Consider the following 23,750-nt stretch of genomic DNA (forward strand, 5'->3'; position numbering starts at 1 on the left):
CTGCTTGTAGCGTGACTTTTGTTACGCAGCCAAGATAGCAGTAGTTGAGTGCAAGAAGTGTCTAGCTTTCCAGACTCTTTGACTATTTGGTCATCTTTCATGGCATTGTATCCACTTTGTGCATGAGTGATGATGATTGTGCTTGTCTGCCAGAAGTTGTCATGAATTTACTTTTTTCTCAAATTTTAAGTCACATTTTTAGATCTCTACAGTTTTTAAGTATTTATTTAGTCATCCCCATCTGGAACATCAGCTTTGAAAACGTTAGCACCAGCTGAGCAAGGTTGGATATACTTTACTGCTTCTTCAGTGTTTTGAATAGTCTTAAACACCGGGTCAAGGAGAAGAAGAGCACTGATGATAATTTGACTCCTGGTAAAAATGTCCAGAACGCCTGGATCTTTAGAAACTTACTAAGCAAATGTTAGTGGCCACTGCATCTGCTGCCCCTCTTGGACGACTGCCTAGCAATGTTCGAGAATGAACTGTGTGTACGTGAAACTGCTTTCATTTAGGTGGTTTTACTGAGTTTAATGACCTTGTCCACTGATTTTAGAGGGAAGAAGACCTCTATTGATAACTTGGCTCCCAGTTATAACCTCATTTACGATAAACCTAACCAGAAGAAGCTAACTGTAATGATGGAAATAGAGGTGAAGACAACATCTCCCTCTTTAATGTCCTAAATGATTCTACAGACCACCAGGAGCAGCAGCTGCAGCAGGAGCTGGTGACGCTCAAACACAAGCAGCAGCTCCAGAGACAGATCCTGATCGCTGAGTTCCAGAGGCAGCATGAGCAGCTGTCGCGCCAACATGAAGTCCAGCTGCAGGAACATATCCAGGTGAGTGTAGGAGGAGGGAGTCCTTCCTCAGCTTTATCTACTGCAGGACTGTACTCAGCAGAAATTCTGAAGGACAGGGTGAACCATGTGTATTTGAAGTGATGTAAGTGGAAACGCAGGTTGTGGAAGTATTTTACTGCTTAGTCATCCCCATGGGAACCATGACCTGCTTCCGTGTGTGAAATGTGTACGTGACTCACTTTGCTAAAAAGCTTCCCTTAGTGGCCAGAAAGTCAGCTAACAACAATGAATCAAAGATGGGAATAACTCTGATGTTTTTTCTTCATCCCTCTGGTTAGCATTTAGCATTTTGGTCTTGGCTTGCTCATGTCATGTCCTTTACATTAGCTAGCTCTCACATTTCTGCTGATTTATGGCAACATCTTGTTACAACATTGGGTCTCATGCAGCAACACTCGTAAACGTTTCTCAAATGTTCTCTTAAGTCAAAGCAAACCAAACATTCTCAACCATCCAAAATCCATATAGATCATAACTTGTAGGCGTTTGGTTAATCGCTATAATGATATAAAGTCAGCTCCGATTGGTTATCTGGCCGGCTCTGTTGTGATTGATCAACTGCTAAGAGATGTCCCGCCTTTTAGCCTATCACCTATTTTTGTTGGAGTACTAACCAATATACATTTGTTACATGGGGATGTCATTATGGGACATCCCCATGTAACATGTTCATTTTGTCAAATGTCTGTCTTTCTCACATGCCTGCCACGATGGTCCTTCAGAATTGTTTTTTGAACTCTAATCTCACTTTCGCGAAGTTTGCTGGTGACTCTAGAACAACTGACAATGTTTGTGTGTTGATTAAGAGGAAAAGGTGCTTGGTATTTTTATTGTTGTTACTATCAGGAAATGTACAGCCAAATCCGGGTCCACCTAGTAGTTTTAGTCAATTAGCTACTCCTGCTGATTTTATTTCTAGATCGGGGTTAGGTTTAATTCATTTAAATGTGCGCAGTCTGTTACCTAAATTAGATTTTGTCCGTATTTGGGCGAGTTCAACTGATGCTGATGTCATTGTCTTATCAGAAACGTGGCTAGACAAAACCATCTTGGCCTCTGACATTTACATAAATGGTTACAATGTATATCGCACTGACCGTCCTAAAAAAGGTGGTGGTGTTGCCATTTATGTGAAAAATAAGTTTTGTGTAACAAATATGGTTTCCAAATCTGTTAGTAAACAACTAGAATTTTTAGCTGTGAATGTCGAAGTAACAAATGGTCAACAGGTCATGGTGGTGGGCTGCTACAGACCCCCCTCAGCTGTCAAGGACTCCTTATCTTCATTGGCAAAACTGTTATCTCAACTTTCCTACAAGGAAATAGTACTGCTTGGTGATTTTAATTGGGACTGGTTAACTTCTGTGTCAGAGGATTTTAAAAACCTGTGTACCTCTTTGAACATTACTCAGATTATAGACAGTCCTACTCGCCCAAATATTAAGTCCCCAAATAAATCCTCCTTAATTGATCTCATTTTAACAAATGTTCAATATAAATACTCATCTGTGGGAGTATTTGCTAATGATGTGAGTGACCACTGTGTTGTAGCCACAATTAGGGACACTAAGGTCCAAAAAGTTAAACCACGCATCATCACAAAGAGAGATAAAAAACACTTAGTGGAGCAGGGTTTTTTACATGATCTGTTTGATTTTGATTGGGGAAAAATCGATCTGTGTGCTGATGTAGAAACTGCATGGTCTTATTTTTATCTTGGTTTTATGAAAATTATAGATAAACATGCACCTCTGCGTAAATTTAGAGTGAAGGGACGAAACAATCCCTGGTTTTCTGCTGAACTGTCCATTCTCCTTCATGAGAGAAACAATGCCTGGGCAAAGGCTAGGAAATCAGGCTCAGAGGTAAAATGGCTACGCTTTAGGCAGCTAAGGAATAGCTTCACTTCACATGTCAAAAGTGCTAAGTCAAAGTACTATTTGTCAGTTACCAAAGAAAACCTGAATAATCCTAGGAAATTTTGGAAAGCCATAAAATCGATTTCCACTTGTGATATCCCAAATGAGCTACCTCCGTGCCTCACCACAGTATCTGGCATTATATCAGACAGGGCTACTATGCTGAATTGCTTTAATAATCATTTTGTCTCTTGTCTTCTCTGTTTGATTCTGTCACTGACTGTGCTTCTGCTTCTGTGAACGTCCTTGACTCTGAACAATGTGGTCTGGAAAACCCTTTCAGTTTTACTCCTTTAACTGTTGGTATGAAGCTTTATCCAAGTTAGATCCTAAGAAACCGGCTGGCCCGGACAACGTAGAACCTTTCTTTTTAAAGATAGCTGCAGATTTTATTGCTCCACCTCTTACTTCTCTTTTTAACCTCTCCCTCAGCACAAATACAATTCCTAAAGTATGGAAGTCTGCTTATGTCCTGCCTCTACTGAAAGGAGGGGAGGTAACTATTTTAAATAACCATAGGCCAATCTATAAATTGTCAGTTCTGGCTAAGGTGCTCGAACGACTTGTGAGTGAACAAGTAAAGGAGTTTTTATGTATAAATGATATCCTGTCTAAACATCAGTCAGGCTTCAGGAAGAAACATAGCACCATCACTGCAACAATGAAAGTGGTAAATGATATTACTAGTATGCTAGATAATAAACAGAGTTGTGCAGCTCTGTTTATTGACCTTTCCAAAGCGTTTGACACCGTTGATCATCGCGTTTTAAAACAGAGGCTACTCAGTATTGGCATATCCAGCCATGCAGTGGGGTGGTTTGTGAACTACCTCTCTGAAAGGTCCCAATGTGTTCACTTTGATGGGCTGTCTTCTGAGTGGTTAAACATTGCTAATGGTGTTCCTCAAGGTTCTGTTTTAGGTCCACTTTTATTCTCCATATATATCAACAGTTTAGGTGAAAATGTGGATGAAGCTACTTTACATTTCTATGCGGACGATACCGTGATGTACTGTGCAGGTCCCTCCATTCAGGAGGCGGTTGTTAAATTACAGGCTGTTTTTAACATTATTCAGACTCAGCTCTCTGAACTAAAGCTTCTTTTAAATGTGGATAAAACCAAGATAATGCTCTTTTCAAAAGCTAAAAAGACACCAGAGCCTGTTTTAGATATTGTATCTATGCAAGGAACAAAACTTGAAGTTGTTGCCTGTTACAAATACCTTGGTATCTGGCTTGATGACTGTCTCTCTTTTAAACTTCATGTCAATAACCTGCTTAAAAAACTGAGGGTTAGGCTAGGTTTCTTTTTCAGGAATAAGTCCTGTTTCTCGCTTGAGGCCAGGAAAAGGCTAGTCACTGTGACCTTTTTACCTGTGCTGGACTATGGTGATCTGATGTATATCAATGCACCTGCCAACTACCTGAGCAAACTAGAGGCTGCGTATCATAGTGCTCTGAGATTTGTCACAAATTGTAAAGCACTTACTCATCACTGTACACTGTATACCAAGGCAGGTTTACCATCACTCACTGTACGGAGGCTCAGTCACTGGTACACTTTTATCTATAAAGCTATGTTGGGCAAACTCCCGTATTATATCTGTTCATTGATAAAGCAGAAAGTTGCAAGCAGCTATTGTCTGCGATCGCAGGATATAGTCTTGTTAGATGTGCCAAGAGTAAGGACTGTCTTAGGTAAGACAGCTCTTATGTGCGCAGCTCCACTTGCTTGGAACAGTCTACAGTCAAAATTGAAATTGAGCATTTTTATTTCTCTGAATGTATTTAAGGCACGTCTAAATGAAATGCTTTCTGACACTCTGGGTATTTGTAAATGTTGAATATGTAAATATGATATCCTCTGTTGTTTGTTTGTATGTTATTTTTATGTTTCATGTGGAACTAAATGATGCAGGTCTCCCTTGTAAATGAGATCGATGATCTCAAGGGACCAATCTGTCTAAATAAAGGTTTGAAATGAATTGTGAGAGAAGTAAACAAAGACCCATGGAGGTGTTTCAGGCAGGTGGGAGAGAAAACTCCATCTGGAGGGAACTTTGGGACTATAGCCTTTGCAGACCATTTACATACACAGAAAGACATATAACACACCATAGGAAAGGGATAACACCAAAAAGCAGAATAGGGCATCTTTAAACAAACCAGTAGTGGCATTGCAGTCCAATATCATGCTCCAAGTTATTGTTTAATATTGGTATTAGTGGACCAAATCCTATCCCTACTCTATATTTTACAAATAACTCTGAATCCATTCATTATAACGACTCATAAACACATAATAATCCAAATGTGTTTATATGACCATTACGTTGTTCAATGTTCAACCTGTTCTTTGCATCTGAAAAACATGTTTTCCCACTAACTTGGTAAGAATTATCCCGAAGACTTTGGCAAAGCCCAGAAATCAATGAGAGCTAAAACAGTAGAAACAAATCATGGATAACATAAACAGTAATAAGAAGGCATGCTTTTTTAAATCGTTTTCTGCATGAGGCCCAAAGTCTTCCAGTTTTGATAACGTTGCTCATCCTCTGTATAGTCCTTTACCCATCTTCTCTGTCTCCTTGTACTTTGTCCCCTTCTATAGTCTTGTGTCTCTCTCCACCAGCACCAACAGGACCTCCTGGCCCTTAAGCACCAACAGGAGCTGCTGGAGCACCAGAGGAAGATGGAGCAGCAGCGTCACGAGCAGGAGATAGAGAAGAAGCAGCGGGAACACAAACTCCTGCAGCTGAAAAACAAGGAGAGGGGACAGGAAAGTAAGTAACTGAATCTAAAAGTTGAACTACGATGGGATTAAAAGGTTTCGAGTTGGCTAGAAGCAGTAGTTTACCAAGAGGACGTTTTACAGAATCAAATATAAAGTGACCAGTTATTACTTTTTTTCCTATCACTTGGGTTCAAGCTGGAAATAAAGCAGTCATGTTTGACCCATTATAAATTCCCTTTCCATCTCTTGAATGCTGCCAACATCTGCTGTAACTGTGCTCATATTATCACAGCAGGTGTCACAGAGACTTGGCCTCTCTGTCTCAGCACCTGTCCCAGTCAGAGCAGCCTGACCTCGCACACTTACCACGGGGAGTATCAGAACAACAAGGGAAAAACGGTTTCCAGCAAGACGTTCAAGTGGCACACACTTCCTCGTACAATATGTGTCATTTTGTTAAGGAAACAAAATAGCTTATTGGGTTTCAAAGTCAGGCACATGAACCAGGAGTCAACAACTTGAGAGGTAAAAGAAGCCCCTAAAATAGAACCATGATATCAAAAGTTGTTTTTCTTCAGCAAGCAATTACACATTTGCTACAAATAGTGAGAAACACATGCTGTCGGATGACCAGACTCCTTTAAACAAACCAATAGTTTAGCCAGATTGTGTAAATCACTTTTTGGATATAATATTGAAACACTGTGTATTCGCAAATATAGCAAATGTTGTTGCCACAACCCCAGACCTCAGTGAATATTTTGTTGTGTAAAAGCGATCATGACCAAAAGAACTAACGCCTCGAAAACCAAAGTCATTCTCTGTTATTTAACTTTAGTATTTGATACTGGTAGTCTCTTTGCTGTCAGGAGTCACACTGATCCTGCTGCATAATGCTCTCATTTTGCCTGACCAAATATTAATGTTCAAATAATCAGCCGTGACAAAATTCAAAAATGTTTCAGGCAGGAGCTAATTGATGTAGCCGATCTTCAAGCTGGGTCGAGCCAATTGATTTTCTTTCTCCTGTAATTGCTCTTTTACTGCATACATACTGAAGAAGGCTACATAAGAGACTAATCGCTATATGTTAAACACATTCTATTGACTAGCTGTGGAAAGGTGTCATTTAAATCAACTTGTCCTACCAAATGTGTTGCTAAGTAGCTGTATCCACTTAATAAAGGACTTACAAACATGCTTTAAATGGAGATTGAACTCCTCTTAATGTAATAATAATAGTTATAAAGTTCACATCCCTGCTATAAAAAGAGAGATATTTTTTTTGTTAAAGTAGTACAGTTATTTAGTCAATAAACCGTTTTTCATTGTGAAATAATGGGATTAAAATGCTCTGGTGGTGTTTTTTGGGACAGGCAATGTGCTTTTTCAACAGCATAAATCCATTTAAATATACTTAATGGTATACCCACCACAATCATTTCCTGCCAGTGAAGCTCTTCTCCGCAACCATTCTGTGCTTTGCAAAGTGAGCCTGCCGTTTGACGTCCATGGAAAGAGCATTGGGTTGTAAACAGAGGAAGCTTTGTTAAGTACTGCAATAAATTGCATGGAAGGCAGTCTCATAAAAGCCTATTTCCTCCAGTGGCAATGCGGACATATTGAGATGTCAGCACTTTGAGCTGCACCATGATTCAGAGAGCATATATTAGCAGTTGTCGCGTACACATACTATATTTACCACTTTCTCCCTCAAGCCTGACACATCACCTGTTATTCCTCCCACTGTCACACTCATAGATAAACACACATGTATTCTCAGAACACCTCTTATTTCGGACTCTTTATTACACTCACTTCTTCTCTCTTTCGCTTTCACATCTCCCTCCCTTGACAATTTGTTTGTTGCCGTGAAACGAGGGTGGTAATTGAGAAGGGACCGCGAGCTGATTGAAACTTCTTCAAAGCAAGTCACTGTCACTCTCTGTGGACTTTAAGGGAAGACTTCTGCATGCAGCTACAAACTCCATTATCTGTCCAAATATGGATGGATGTTGTTATAATCTTTACGTTAGTGTCCCAGATTGGATACAAAGGCACCAAAGCCCAAATGTCTCAAGAAATGTAATACTCAAATGTTTTTTTATGAGGTAATAAATAAAAAAAACTATACTTCCCTTTGTTAACTGAGTTGCCGATGTCTTTCTGTGTTTCCTCTCAGGTGCAGTCGCTAGTACAGAGGTGAAGATGCGACTTCAGGAGTTTGTCCTGAACAAAAAGAAAGCCCTTGCTCAGCGCAGCCTGAACCACTGTATGCCCGGAGACCCGCGCTTTTGGTATGGGTAAGTGTCAAAGCCCCCCACCGCTGGAACACCCATGACTTGGGATTGTGACTGGTTGTGAATGAAGAAGTGTTTCCATAACACTAACCCTCAACCTAAATCCACTCATCATGTCATCTTACAACCTGAAATAGGACATATTATGCAAATGTTCAGGTTAATATTTGTATTTTTTGCTTGTGACATATCTCCATGCTTTAATGTTCAAAAAGTTCTTTATTCTTCTCATACTGCCTGCAGCACCTCTTTTCACCCTCTGTCTGAAACCAGAGCCCAGTCTGCTCTGATTGGTTAGCTGGCCGGCTCTGTTGTGATTGGTCAACCATTCAGAGATATCCCCTCCACATCCAGATATGTTGGAGCGTTAGCCAATAATAGCGCGAGTGTTACATAGTGCTGTTTTAAGTGAAGCATAATAGGGCCCCTTTAAATAATAAAGGTGGATCCTTTCGATTGCAAGATAACATTATCTTTAGAGAGTCTGAACAACAACTCAGTTCATATCTATGGAATACTTTTAGACTTAAAGGAATAGTTCAGCCTCAAGGTAATCATTTGTATAATAAACAATCACCATTTATTACGTTACATTCCTAAAGAAAACTGAATTTCTGGCATGCGAATACAAAAACGAGAGAAATTCTGGAATTTAAAAGAAACATATTTCTGCTAAAATACTTATCGCAGTTAAGTTCTCATCGCACGCACTAGTGTTTATAAGGAACTATTTCTTTTTTTAATGCATGTGTTTTGGGAAGTAACCAGCATAGGACTGAATACATTAGAACAGTGGTAGTTAAAGTAAAACAGGGCCATTTAGTTAAATTCATACTCCATTTTTGTGTTTTATTTTCATTGTGGAGGCATGCGAGAAAAACTTCAGAATTCATGGAAACAATGGGGATTAACTGATATACATCTGGTCATTTTGTGCTTGTGATATCCCTTTAAAAATGATTGACAAGCTTCTTTTCTTTTTTTTGTCTTATTTATACTATTTTTTCGTGACCTTTAAATGTGACTTCATGATTACGGTATTCTTTTTCTGGTTTAAAAGAAAACATTTTGAAACCTTTGATTGCCGCTCTTTTAAATATCAGCCAGTATTATTTTGTTGATTTATTTATTAAGCCTTTTAGTTTTTGACATTCTTATTTAAGATAGAAAACAATTTCAAACTGAGAAAATATCAAGAATAAAAAAGCCACAACAAAGAACAGCATATCCTTGCCTGGAATCTACCAAGAAACGGTGAAGGAAATACTTTTGTTTTCCCCCCATCCATGCGTGTAGACAGTGATTGACAGCTGGCTCTCTTTGAGGTAGGTGTGTGTGTGTGTGTGTGTGTGTGTGTGTGTGTGTGTGTGTGTGTGTGTGTGTGTGTGTGTGTGTGTGTGTGTGTGTGTGTGTGTGTGTGTGTGTGTGTGTGTGTGTGTGTGTGTGTGTGTGTGTGTGTGTGTGTGTGTGTGTGTGTGTGTGTGTGTGTGTGTGTGTGTGTGTGTGTGTGTGTGTGTGTGTGTGTGTGTGTGTGTGTGTGTGTGTGTGTGTGTGTGTGTGTGTGTGTGAAGTGGGCTGAGAGAAAAGGCAATGGCACCTCTCATGCGTATTAAATATTTGAAGAGGCTTTAAGCAGTCAAATATATCTGCCAAGGCAGGAGATGATAGAACAATTGTGCCATCAGCGAGAAAAAGGCTTTTCCATCACTGTCACCAGCGGCACCATTTCTCCATTTCTTTCCATGTTTGTCTTCACTTCTTCCATACATGTACTTCCCTCTTTCCTCTGCTGAATCTCTTCCCTTCTCTGTTCGTTTTTCACCTCCCTCTCAGAAGAAAGTCGGCCTCTGTCCCTTTTCTCTGCTCTTTGTCTCTTTCTCCATTCCACTCACATTGTTGTGTACTCTCTGTTAACCTTGTGGAAGGAGCTGGAACACCTTTTGTGTACGTCTCAATGGAAAATCAGGTAAAGTACAGCCTGGTAAGCACACATATATACTGTTTTATTCAATACGTGTTTCTTTTCTTTTATAGAAAAACCCAGCACAGCTCTTTGGACCAGAGCTCTCCTCCCCAAACTGCATTGTCAGCCTACTGCCACCCAATGCTGGGCACATACGACTCAAAAGACGACTTCCCTCTCCGCAAAACAGGTACACAATGCTGCCAAGGTTTTTTTCTTTTTTTGTGTTATTGTTACTTTCTTAATCTATATTTCTCCATGTATTAAAACCAGCCACCCACTGCATGTCTAGAGGGGAGTCATCATCTTCATTTTCCCTGCATTAGCAATTTAAATGACTTGTTGGGTTTCAGAGTCAGGCACATGGACCAGGAGTCAGCTACTGGAGGATTATAGGGAAGCCCTAAAATAGTGAAAAATATGTGGTATCAAAAGTTATTTAATGAGGTCTTTTGAGGGTCTTTTTCTAATGTAAATGAGAGAGAGAGGATATGCAAAGTCAAACTAAATACAAATGAAAACCTAAAACCAGTTAAAGAAATTGGGACTCTTTAACATATCAGGGAAACGTTTGCTTTTCTGATGAAAGTTAGATAAAACATCTACTTGTATATCTGTGTGCCAGTTAGCTTAGCTTAGCATAAAGACAGGAAGCAGAACACTTTTTTTTTTTAACCTGCTTGCACCCTTAAAGCTCACCTCGCACATTACATCAGTTTTCTTCTAATTACTGCCAAAAAACCAAAGAGTATAAATGACAATCAGACCATTTCACAAGGGTTGTTAGCCAGACTATTTCTTTGCCATGACCAGCTGTCAGGCAAGAAGCGGACTTGTTACAGCCAAGAAACAGTCCTAAAATATCTCCCAACTAAAAAATATTCTGGTTTTAAGGTCTTACCGTAAATTGATGTGGAAACTGTTATGACTTTCCTACTTCAATTAAGCCATTTGCTCCTTCGTGAGGTTTAGATATTCTGGTAAAACTAAATGTATTTCAAAACCAGTTGGCTATTCTCCTGTTTTTGATATTGACACGTCAAGCACACTCCATCACAGACTTAATATTCTACATCAAACCGTTTGACAAAATAACCCATAACTACTCTGCAAAGTGTCCTAGAAAGCCCATAAAAGCCAAGTTCTTGCCTTTTGGATGCATCACACTGTTATTTCTTCGTCCTTCTGTCCAAGTCAAGTATGGCCAGGCTGTGATTGTTCACTTAGCGTCAGCAGCTGCCTTGGCAGTATCACTGCCTGCTTTCACAGCTGGAGGCCGAGCTCTGTGTACTCTGCACTCCTGCACACCTGCCGCGAGCTGGAAGGAGGAAGAAGGATTTATACTGGCACACAGCGTCAGATGGCAAGATTCACTTTCAGGGACACTTGAATGTAGATCAGGAATTTCTAGGGATGTGGTGCTGAGAAATATTCACAAATTGTACAATTACCACCAAGTACAACAAGTACACTAGAACTGCATATCATTGTGCATACATGAAGAAATATAATTCAAGGTTTAGTCCATGTATTCTTAGATTTGTCATTTTCAAAACCAAACAAAAAAGAAAACAAAAAGTTTTTCTGATAATGGTTTAACTGGAAAATGATTCCCTGTTTTTCATTGTGTTTTTCTGTTGAGGTATTGACACTAAAAAATGTAAGAATGTAAAAATACGGATTGAGATTTGAATGCAGCGTTCATCTTTTTTACGTCAGTCGAGAGACAGAGAGGGAATTCTGACATGTGCACGCATCTGGCCCGGCTGTTGAGGAACTGTTGTGTCAACAGTGAGCAGCCATACTGCAGATCAGATTAGACTCGCAGACAGAGATGAACTGTGTTCAAGAGGAAGTGAGTGACAGTAGTCAGCACAGTTGTTCGCCACCGTGACGATCAGAGCTGTCACACATGACGTTTTTGCCTGCGGTGACCCATTTTTCGAATGTAGGCATGTACATTCTAAATGTACGTTCCGAGGCGAGACCAGGCGCACACACAGTATTTTACAACAGGGTTCATTGTCCAAGTCTAAGAGGCTCGGTGATAATTGAGAAACACAGAGGGCCACTTGGAATGCTGAGGCAGGAAGTCTGTTAGGCCTTCATGACAGAAGCAGAATTGTCATGCTGACCCCTTTTGTCCCTTACTCTTTCACAAACTGTCACACACACACATTCCCATAACACACTGAAAATGTAGACCCTGCAGGATATCCACATACAATATAGCACTTCCATGTTATTTATCTGATCCAGAGCACAATGATCTGTATCAGACTCAAGAAACACTACAACATCTTGGCTCAAATTTCATGGAAGTACACTTGGAGAGCACAGACCTTATATAAGAACTCTAATAGAGTGTCACAGTGACGCGTCCTAAAACCCGGAAGTAAGTTAGCATTTTTACCACTTCCCGTTCCTTCGGCAAAAAACAATGCAATTTCTCCATAGTATTTTCGAAAATAGCTTGAAATAAGGTCTGTGGTTGAAACACATGTTTTGTTCTACGACGTTAAACACATCAGCAGTGACCCCACTGGTGATTTTTGAAGAGTTTACGTGTCTGAAAAACGATGGTTGTTAACATGTGGCTGAATAGGACTACAGAAGTTGTCGAGGCCGTTTTACGTCATTATACCGAACACGTAAACACTCCCGCTAAGTTTGTTTTTCCCCGTGTGCTGCTTGAAAGCAAGTACCTGCCTCCTGCAAACTGTTAAAACAAACGCTTCAACTTGTACAATTTTGAATCTGTAGTTTTGAATATGGATCTTAAGTTGGCGTGGCGTTGAAGCAGCGACCCTGCTGTAGTTCGCATCACTGTGGCACTCTATACTGCAATGTTAAAGAAAGAGACAAAATATGTGTGTACGCCCTTTCTTTTAGATACTCTCTAAAATGTATTGGATTCTTCTGTGGTGAATGCTGCTACACCCTTCCTTCAAGTTCATCTCCATGGTTATCAATTGTTCCTGTATTCCGGATGACAAACAGACGAATAAAACAAATCAAAAACCTAACATAACATTTCTTTCTGAATTCGAAGATAAATGTCTTTCAGAAATAACTAGGGATTAGACCTTTTTAAACACAACATCCTTTTTAACCAATCATTTAAGTGTAAACCGATAAAAAAATAAACGTTATATATGTATCCACCATACTTATCTATATGTTGGTACATGGTAAGTAGACTGTTTTCATGTTATATATACCACTCAAAGCACTTTCACAACATTCACACTTTCACATTTTTATATAAAGGCAGAAACTTGTATACAAGCTGTCATCTGCTCATCAGGAGAGATTAACCCTAACAGTCCATTGGCTATGCCCTCCGGACAGACGTTCTGATTGGTGGACCACTGTGTTACCTCCTGAGCTCAGCCGCCCCTTTATGTATCTGTCTACCTATGTCCATCCAACCTGTCTATCTAATGCATCATCAACGTGATATTTCTGGGAAGCTCCACTGATGAGTTTCGGCAAACTACTCTATTGATTTCCATAAATCTCCCTCCCTTTCTGCCCTTACTTGGAAGAGCAGCACGGCTTCCCCCAGCATGAAGCCCGGGACTCCCATCTGTCAAAACAGATGAGCGCCTGATCAATATGTTTTGTATCGGAGAGAACCAGCTTCCTCCTCCACTCCCGATTGAAATATTAAGCACCACTTACAGAGACGTTTAATCTCGTATTGATATGTCATAAGATGGGTAGCAGAAGGGACTTCACTTTATAGTTTTAAAGTGTGAGAGTGGATCAGAGAGAACCCTTCAACCTCTTGAGCGCATATTTGAAATATGAGATAACATGTAGAGGTAAATCAGGCTTAGAGAAATGGCACTTTGTCTTTGTAGTTGGATGAATTAGTTCAGGTCACTTTCGGAATCCAAGTTAGAATATCAAAAAATATACTATGCTACCTTGGTTTCAGGAGTGTATTATTTAATTTCCTTGCTTCAAAAGACACTGACAAAAGGGTATGTTAAGGGTTCGTTCAAAAACCATCCTGACACTTCACTAAAATGAGTCTTGTTGCTTAAAATCACGGCGTTGTATTCCTCCTTAGATTAACGGACGGCAGAGTTTAAATACATGAAATGAAATCTACAGATAACATCATAATAGTTGATTATGATGCAATTTGATGCCTTCCACAATATCCCTGTAAACATCAACTTGAAAATGTATGCTGTAGTTTTAGGAAATGTAAGCTTGTTATTTAGCTAATATTTTTTATCCTTTTGGCCAAACTTTAGCACAATCACTGGCAACTTTAGCAGAATCACTGAGCTTGGCGCTCCACTGCTACTACTCAGAGGAAGAGCCCAGAGGAAGTTTTGCCACTCAGAGAGTTAGCCCTTCTGAATATTTGAATGGCAGATACTAAAAAAGTGCTCCAAGTTTACAAACCCACCCAAAATCAGTGTCCGAATGTGGCAGGAAGTTGGACATTCTTTGGTAAATTCTGTTTAGAATTGCAATTTTCTGGGCCGTCAATCTTGTAAGTAGACTAATAAGGCTTGTTGTTAACCTTCACCAATGGTTTCTACTAGAATGCATTAAAAAAAGGAACTGCACAAAGGCTCTGCAGTGAAGGAAACGGGGAGCTATGCCAGAGGAAAGAGAGGAGTGGGGATTTAAAGGGAGGGGAGGGGGGTAGATGGAGTCGAAGGAGGGAGAAAGGGCTGCAGTAAAACGCTAGCATCAGCAGTAAAACCAGTCTGGGCCCTCTGCAGCGAGTGTGTTCGCACGTGTGCACACTGGTGTGCTTTTGCCCAGTCGGCACTAACACCCTTCAAAGTCACTGCGTCCTGAGGCGAACACCCCATGGCGACCAGTGCCCAGCAAACACACACACCTCCTTCCTTTACTGTCCTCCTAACCTCCCTCTAACCTTCCATTTATCCACTCCTCCTTTTAACTGTCCATTTCTTAATGACTCAGGACACACAAACACAACCTTGACCACCCCCCCTTCCTCTATTCCATTATCCTGGGGTGCCTTATCGTTCCTCCTCTGGCTTCCCACCAGATTGACCACAGTTTTTGTCACCTTTGCAGCCCCACTGTCTTCACAGTGGAGGCTAATAATGTTTCCTGTCACACCAGGGTAATATTTTTAAGCATTGCAAATGTTTGTTTATCCTTTAGCGCGTTTGACGGTGGCAATTCCAACAACAAGACCTTAATGGAATAAGCATAGTAAGAATTAGGGATGTATCGGAAACATTATCGAGTATACAATACATGTTTATTGTCTATCTAAATATCTATACAGTCAAAACTAATTCAAATGGTACCATCATTCAAATTCCTCTTTAACTTTGTTAATTGTGGATTTGTTCACGATCACCTAATATAAGCTGTATTTTCAGCCCCACGTATATGCTCTTCCAACACGCTTTCAAATGATGTTGAATTATTGGCTTCACAAACAACCACTCATTTCTACAGCAAATGCCAACAATCACAACATGTGCATGCATCAATTAAAGTTAAATTAAACACCGTATTATTTTGCTACATTAATATAATTCCCCGTGCGATAGACTACGATTAAACTTGAGAGCACTATGCTGCTTCTCTCAAAGTCTTCCCCTTCAAAGGTCTCTTGTTTAGTTATTGCATAGCATCTTATCCTGACCCTCTCCACCTCCTCTTAACAAAGACTTTGGAAGAGTGCCCTTCACTAAGGAGAATGCATTTTTTAAATAATCGAGTTTGATAAGTTCAACAGCATGTTCCCCTAAAAATTGAAAGTGCATTTGAAAAAGTACTTTGACATTATGAATTCACAATAGGTCATCTTATCCCCACCAACCAGGTGGTGTACTGAGTGCTTGAAGTAGAATACAACTCATCCTACCTTGATAAGTGTTCAAGGCTACTGTACATAAAGGGTTTTTAATGACCTTGAATAAGACTTCTAATAATAAATCCCTTCAGTACACAATCAAGAATCAATTGCTCCCCCTTGCCTCTACCAAAAAATGCCAGCTCCTTCTCTGAGGCTAACGTAGCGTGGTCTTTTTGATACAAGGTCGTGGGATGAGCATGGGGTCAACTGTTGGTTAACCATCCATCCCTCATCTAATTGAACGGAAGGAAGCCAGCGGAGGAGGGAATAAAGCAGCCCGTGTCTGGGGTAATCTGGCAGAGGGACACTAAAGCAAGATTGTCCAGAAGAGGTCAGGTCCTATTCCTGACCCGACCAGATTCCCAGAATACAGTATACTGAATGCTTGGCTCTTCTCTATTCTACCCGTTTGTGGCCAACAGCTTCACTGCAAATCCAAAAAAGGATACACAGCCCCCAGAAAAATACAACTGGGCTAACACGTATGCATACAAACACACATGACAACAGGCAGTGGCAGTAATTGAAATTGTCTGGAAACAAGCAGTGTTCCCTGGCAGAGCGTGGAGAGAGCATCATTAAGCGTGGGGTCAAGAAAGCTGCCAGTTGGCTCCGTCCACTCTTGTCGCAGCGTTTCCCTCTGTCACTCGATGATGGCTAACCTCCGCTCACGGATCTGTCGGCCAACACATACAGTGTGGCCTATAGGGACGAGCTTGTTAGCTCCACTACGTGCCACTGAACAAGCTCCCACTTGTAGGCCACAGCAATCTACCACGAAGCGCTGTGCCCCGAGCGACACTTTAGAGAGAATCTGTAATTTACACATTTACAGGGCTAATTTTGGGTGTAACTCATTCATATTATTAGAATGGGTGGCCCAGTTAGGAATGTAATATTTAACCCTGCCATTGCTTAGCTCTGCTTAGTTATCTGCTAGAAATCCCTTGCGCTGACATTTGCGGATTTCCGTTTTTCGTGAAGGAAAATCTCAAAATGAAACATGCAAATGAATGAATAGGCGTTTTAACGGTGGAATGTAGACAGACATGGCCAGGAAACTTTAGGAGGGTGGCTGATTATCAGTCTGAGATTTAGATGGGAATTGGCCGTCAGTTGGCTGTCAGCCGGCTGGCCTTCAACTTGGTGGGGAAAACCTTGGTAGGTGCATTTATAAGTGAAAAATAATGCTTGTATCAGCCCCATTCATCTGATATGATCTAAAATGTAATGGGTTCTTCCTTCATTAAGGTTTTATGAAAATAGGGCTTTTTCAGTTTTTTCCCATATTCATGCTAACAAACAAACCAACAAATCGTACTGAAAACGTAACCTTTGTCGATGTTAAGAATGCCTCAACTTCTTTTTGTCCTACCCTGTACGAAAACGTCTTCACCTATGAAATGAATCCTCCATCTCTTTTTCCCGTCAGCCTCTGAGCCCAACCTCAAGCTTCGTTCCCGGCTAAAGCAGAAAGTGACAGAGCGCCGCAGCAGCCCGTTGCTCCGAAGGAAAGATGGTCCCATCACTACTGCCAAGAAGCGTTCCCTAGACGTGGCCGGTAAGCATTCTGGTTGCTGGATTCCTTCTGTTGCGAATCTGATCATCCCAGTACTATTGTAGACTAAAAAAAGGTTTTAATATCACCATTATTGCCAATATTAAGACTATCAATGACTGAATTTCAGAATTTGGACCTTTGATGGCTTATTCATTCCAAAAAGTGTCATATAAATGAAGATAAATACTGTCATGATTCATTTCAGGGAAGTTTTGGATGTAAGTAGTAGAAATACACCCAAAAGGCTATTAAAAATAAGATCAACGAATAACATATTGCTATTTAATCTCAGAAAACTCAGCTTTTTAAAGGCCAGGATATTAGACAAATCTAATGTTTGTGCTGTGTGTTCCAGAGTCTGCATGCAACAGTGCACCCGGCTCAGGTCCCAGCTCCCCCAACAACAGCTCCAGTAACATCCCCAATGAGAACGGGGTCACCATCTCCAGCTGCCCAGGAGAGGTAACAAACATCACTGCCAGAGTGTGCATGTGTGTGTCTTTTGGTGTTTGTGTGAATGGGCCAGACAGTTTGACCGGACGAATCCCGAAGTAAATTGGCTATGTCTGTCTTTTTGATGGATAACTGTGCATGTTTGTGTGTGTACAAACACTCTTATAATGTGCTGTAATGCTGTGTGGTTGTGTGTTTTCAGGTCTCTCTACTTCAGAGGTTGGCAGCACGGGATGGTTCAGTTAGCCATCTCTCTCTCTACACCTCCCCTTCTCTTCCCAACATCACCTTGGGACTGCCTGCTAGCTCTGTGAGTACATTCAATGCACAAAACAATACTTGCATATTACAACATTGAAGTGAACAAATGTAAATAATCTATTTGATAATATTAATAGTTTTTGTTTCTGTGTTTGATTAAATAAAAGCAGGAAATAAAAAGTTTAGCAGGTGAATTTATTTTGCAGGATTATTTTCAACAGTTTGATGTATAAAACTTGCCCCCTGTGGCCAAAATGGGTACTACAACAACAAATGCTTGAAAATATAGTGTCACCTGCCAGAAGTTATCATACAATATTATTATTAAAAACGTTAAAATAACTAAAAGTGTTCATTGTATAAAGTACACCTTTTTTGTTATCCTCTTGTGGCCAAAATGAGACCTTCAACAACAAACACTTATGTTCACAAATGTTCATGAGTCTAGAAAATGATGCTAGTTAACCTCCTTTTTCAACTTTAAGTCATAAACTCAAAAGAATACTATTTAGTTCAGATAAACAAAACATATCACCACAATATACTACTTTTCACTCGCGTCTCAAGGCTTCTGTAGAATCACTCACTGCACAAAATAATATTTTGTTTGCGAAACAGCTCGTATCAATTATTTTTGGCATGAAGGTGCCTCACATGTCCGCCTCTCTTTCTCCATCTCCCTCCCATTCTGTCTCATTTGACCCTTCTTTGTCTCCGTCCATCTGCCTCTCTGCGCTTGCCTGGTCTTTGCTTCTCCCTCCTTGTGTCTCATTCTCTCTTTCTGTCCTTGTAGGTGGTGTCAGGACACCAAGATGGTGACAGTCGTCTGGCACTGCCTGCGTTACAGCAGAGCATTGGTCTGACCCCTCCATTCCTGCCCACTGCCCACCTGCCCTCCTACTTGGCATCCTCGGCTCTGGACAGGGAGGGGGCCGGAGGGGGCACGGCTGGTCACAACCCCCTCCTCCAACACATGGTGCTGCTGGAGCAGAGCCACAATTCAATGGGTCAGTATCCATTGCAACATTTATATTCTTAACTTCTTAGCGGCTGCTGTCTCGTTTGTATTATTATGATATCATGATATACACTTCTCTGTGTTAACTATTATGAGGGATTTTGAAACTTAATTTGAATAATGGATGTACATACAATTAATCTTTGTAATATGACAGTATATAACTGTCAGTATAATTTTGCTTGATTAGCTCCTTCTTTTGTTAACAAGGCTGTAAAACTTCAAAAACAGTAACTTGGAACTTCTTAATGTTATCATGTGTTAAAATATATTCTTAATTAGTTTGTTAGGTTTTTTTGTGTCAGTGTCTGTTTTTGTGCCGTGGTCTTCAGAATGTCTTGTCTAAAATGTAGGTCTTCGTTTCGTGTTATCTTATTGAAAATGAAAGTATTGAACTTAAAAAATATATATATTCCTTAAGCAAAATAGATTGTTCTTTATTATTTTGTATTATGTTAATAGGAGGACATAAAAGAACATGATTTTTTTCACAGATTATCAGTCTCAAGCAACATTCTCAAAATAAGTGACAACTTAAGTACACATTTACATTAAGTTGTTTTTATTCTTGTTAGCAACCGTAGATTTTTAGAAAATGTATTGTTTTCAGAGTGAATAATGTTGAATAATGGAATCAATTACAGAAATTAGACTCAGATCATTACAAAACAGGTAATAATATTCTCCTGTGTTTACCACAGTGGGTCTTGCTGGCCTCCAGCTAATGTCGCCTTCTGTCTCCAAACTTGCGCGGGGCCACCGCCCCCTCGGGAGGACCCAGTCGGCCCCCCTGCCCCAGCAGCAGTGTGGACAGGCCCAGGCCCTGCAGCAGCTGGTCGTCCAGCAGCAACACCAGCAGTTCCTGGAGAAACACAAACAACAGTTCCAACAGCAGCAGCACATCATCAACAAGGTGTGTGTGTGTGTGTGTGTGTGTGTGTGTGTGTGTGTGTGTGTGTGTGTGTGTGTGTGTGTGTGTGTGTGTGTGTGTGTGTGTGTGTGTGTGTGTGTGTGTGTGTGTGTGTGTGTGTGTGTGTGTGTGTGTGTGTGTGTGTGTGTGTGTGTGTGTGTGTGTGTGTGTGTGTGTGTGTGTGTGTGTGTGTGTGTGTGTGTGTGTGTGTGTGTACACTTATTGGTTAATCTCTGTGAATCCTGTCTCTGCCACAAGAGCAGGATGAATCAGCGTGCAATCAGCAAGTCTTCTAGCAAGTCTTTCTTGTCCGTGTTCGTCTATCCCTACTTCTCCCTGTCACCCTGGCAACTGTGCTGTAGAGGAAGCCACCTCCATATATGGTCACGCAGGAAGTTTGAATCGGTGCATCATGAGTAGAAGTGTGTGTTTGTGCGCACGAGGTGATGAGGGGATTTGCAGCTTTATAAGGTCATTGATGAGGTGTGTGTGTGTGTGTGTGTGTGTGTGTGTGTGTGTGTGTGTGTGTGTGTGTGTGTGTGTGTGTGTGTGTGTGTGTGTGTGTGTGTGTGTGTGTGTGTGTGTGTGTGTGTGTGTGTGTGTGTGTGTGTGTGTGTGTGTGTGTGTGTGTGTGTGTGTGTGTGTGTGTGTGTGTGTGTGTGTGTGTGTGTGTGTGTGTGTGTGTGTGTGTGTGTGTGTGTGTGTGTGTGTGTGTGTGTGTGTGTGTGTACGTACGTGTACGCATGTTGTAATTCCTGTAGGATTTAGCCCCATTATCTTGGTGTTGTTGGTGACTACCACTAATTAAGTTCAGCTTAGGTGTAAAGCAGGTTATTTCACGACACATTAAATTGTGTTAATGCTTTTTTCCAGGCAACCAACTGACTAATGACTTTGCATTGTGGATTAAAAAATAGAAACTGTATTTGATTCACTATGCTTTTTCCCCCTACTATATAATCACAATAAGATTTTGGTAATAAACAAAACATCTCTCTGTTTTGTTTATTGTTCAGGATTTAATAAATCATAAAAGGGATTCTATAATTATTGTGAACATTCCATGCTTCAATGTTCTTGTGCGTGTGTGAAACAGGATTTCTTCGTTAATTCAGTGTCTCCAATTACAGACCACTCAATGTAGGTCCATGTTAATTAAGACATTTGCAGCATGCATTCCAATTGGATAATAAAAACTCAATACATGATTGCCTCATGCCTGCTTCTGAAAGTGTTCTTATATTTAATAAGAATAAAAATCCGGCTCACATGGTGGCTCAGTGGGGGGCCATTTATCCAACAAGTAGGTAGCAGGATTTATCCTGCTGGCCAGCTAATGTTGGCCAGCTTTTCTCTCACTGCTGGTTTTATCCCAGAATGCAATAGTTTTTTATTCTTTATTCGGTGGATCAGCCCTTCGATGGATGGAGTTTTACTTATTTTGGTTACATAAATGAATGAAGGTGCGTTCCTGCCTTTGTGTGTGGCAAGCATGACAGCAAAACGTTTTTAGAAAACAGTGAAAATGTTGTTTGTAAAAGGCTAAACGCTAGCAGATTATGATGAAGCTTTAAAGCTTCAATTTTCCTGCACAGCCCTAGCTTTAGGTGTTTAATTAACTTCAGTGACAAGTTAAAGTTGTTGCTGTGGAAAGACTCAGAGGATGGTGGTAATTCAGCTAACTGGGGTCACTCTGAGTTCTGCAAAGCTTGTAAAGGTCAGTTCGCTGAAATCCTCTGCAGCATTTTACATTTCTATTACTTTTAATGTCAAGTAAGAAACTCTGAACTCCAAAATGATTTTAGTCACTCACCTGAAATACCAAAAGACTTTCCCTTTGGGTGTTAGCCAGAGCCATGGTAACAGTTTTTTTCTTCCACCAAAATCAAGAAGAAAAACGCCTTGACGTGTGATTGTCTCTGGGATAAGTTTGGCAGTAAAACCTTTTCAACCTTTTAAGTGGTTGCCAACATTAATCCAAACCTTTTGTATTCCTCTATTCCAAACGCAGGAATAGGTGATTAAGCAAGAATAAACTTGAGCGAGAAGACGGTTAAGTAATATTGGCTCAAAAGCGCATCGTAACCAACTCAAATAATTGCCGTTATTTATGGGTGCAACAATGGTAAAATCACCAACAGCTACAAAACAGGATCCGACAGTTACCAAAATGCAGCCATCTCGAGAATTTTTTTCTTTTTCCCACAGTAGCAAATATTCAGCTCTCCGATATTTGGTCGCTCTGGCTTGATTATTAAGTTAGTTGTGTTTTTACAATGTTGAATATTTCCATATCCATTGGAAGTTTATACCAAACAGTCCCATTCTTACAAAATGTGATGTGAACTAAAAGGGCATGTTGACACCAGACAGAGGGTGAAAAGAGGTGCTGCAGCGCAGGCAGTATGAGAACAATAAAGATCTTTTTGAACATTAAAGCATGGAGACATGTCACAGTAGAGGCACTAAATACTACTATCAACCTGCAGGTGAGCATAATAAGGGCCCCTTTAAGAAAAGTAAAAAATAATGCGTCGATCTGCCCCTTCATTTTGATCCGTCCGACAACTTAATGGGATCTCTCTTGACCTATTCTACACCCTTACATCCATTTTGAATGAAATTGCACCAGTAGTTTTCCCCTCATACTGCTGAATAATCAAAAAAACGAACAAACCCAAAAGAAAACATAACTTCCTTGATGGAAGTCCCAAGTCGGCCATGTTTCGTCTCTTAACTGCCTCTCAAACATCATATCATGATGGAAAAAGTAGAATCACCCCCAAGAAATACTTCTTATTGCATAATCAGGTTTGGAAAAACAATAACTTTCTATTCAACACGTGGAAGTACGGCACTCCAGGCAGCAGCATGTCTCAGCAGAATGGATTTAATACCAGCTTATATTACAGAGATAAGGACCATCATGGCTGCAATTAATATAAGTTCACATTCACAAACTATCCAGTGGATATCCTCCACATGAATCATCCTTTTCCTTTTTTTAGTCAAGTCAGCAATGAAAAGGGGCCCTCCCTCAGAAAATGCTGGCTTTAACGGTCCGACGTGTTGGCAGCAAAGAAAGGATTTTGTAACAACTCCAACTAGAGCCTGCTGCTGTTTACCAAAAAGCACCTGCGATTTCAACTCAATTACATAACACTGTTGTGGAAGTGTGTGAGAAACAAAAGCCAGAAAGAAAGTGACAAGAGTCAGCTAGTGTCAAGTTTTATCTGCACCTTTCAATTGATTCAACAGCAGTGTCTGTCCCCCCCCCCTCGTTATGGTTCATATCCCAGCAACTATTTCCGCTGTTTAGAAAAAGAAAAGGTTGGAGGGAGAGAAAAGGGAGCAAAACAAGAGAGTGAGAGTCAGTGGAGGAGTGTTTTGAGTTTGTTTGGAGAAGAGGGACCGGGATGAGGCAAGAGCCCTCTCTCTGACGTCAATGGACTGTTCCCTGGGCAATATGCCAGGTGTGTGTGTGTGTGTGTGTGTGTGTGTGTGTGTGTGTGTGTGTGTGTGTGTGTGTGTGTGTGTGTGTGTGTGTGTGTGTGTGTGTGTGTGTGTGTGTGTGTGTGTGTGTGTGTGTGTGTGTGTGTGTGTGTGTGTGTGTGTGTGTGTGTGTGTGTGTGTGTGTGTGTGTGTGTGTGTGTGTGTGTGTGTGTGTGTGTGTGTGTGTGTGAAGCAGTGGGCCACTCCAATCATGACCTACACATCAAGGTTGAGGTTCTTTGACGACAGGGATTGGGACAGCTGCCACAACAAAAATGATCCAGTCCGCAATTCTTCCTCTTTTTCTTTTGACTTCTGCTCACTTCTCCTCAGGCCTAGGCATTGTTCCTACCTGGATATGTATTTCTAATATAGTCACGGAGATCTTTAAATAAATATCAGCGCT

General features: G+C 40.7%; 1 protein-coding gene across 6 annotated transcripts in view; it reads left to right on the forward strand.

Moving 5' to 3' along the window:
* Window positions 1–23,750, forward strand: part of LOC307028427 (histone deacetylase 4-like) — a 176,910-nt gene that overhangs the window by 111,688 nt on the left and 41,472 nt on the right. For 4 of the 6 annotated variants that reach the window (XM_079663429.1, XM_079663430.1, XM_079663434.1 and 1 more), the window contains 9 exons: window positions 699–844; window positions 5,395–5,566; window positions 7,700–7,820; window positions 9,852–9,970; window positions 17,082–17,210; window positions 17,566–17,672; window positions 17,866–17,973; window positions 18,718–18,931; window positions 19,644–19,855. In XM_079663429.1, the coding sequence (XP_079519555.1) occupies window positions 699–844; window positions 5,395–5,566; window positions 7,700–7,820; window positions 9,852–9,970; window positions 17,082–17,210; window positions 17,566–17,672; window positions 17,866–17,973; window positions 18,718–18,931; window positions 19,644–19,855 (1,328 nt within the window). The remainder of the gene's footprint in view (window positions 1–698; window positions 845–5,394; window positions 5,567–7,699; window positions 7,821–9,851; window positions 9,971–17,081; window positions 17,211–17,565; window positions 17,673–17,865; window positions 17,974–18,717; window positions 18,932–19,643; window positions 19,856–23,750) is intronic. The other 2 variants (XM_079663431.1, XM_079663432.1) reach the window with 1 other exon arrangement.

This window comes from Notothenia rossii (genome assembly GCF_949606895.1).
Source record: "Notothenia rossii genome assembly, chromosome: 2".
Taxonomy (NCBI): Eukaryota; Metazoa; Chordata; class Actinopteri; order Perciformes; family Nototheniidae; genus Notothenia; species Notothenia rossii.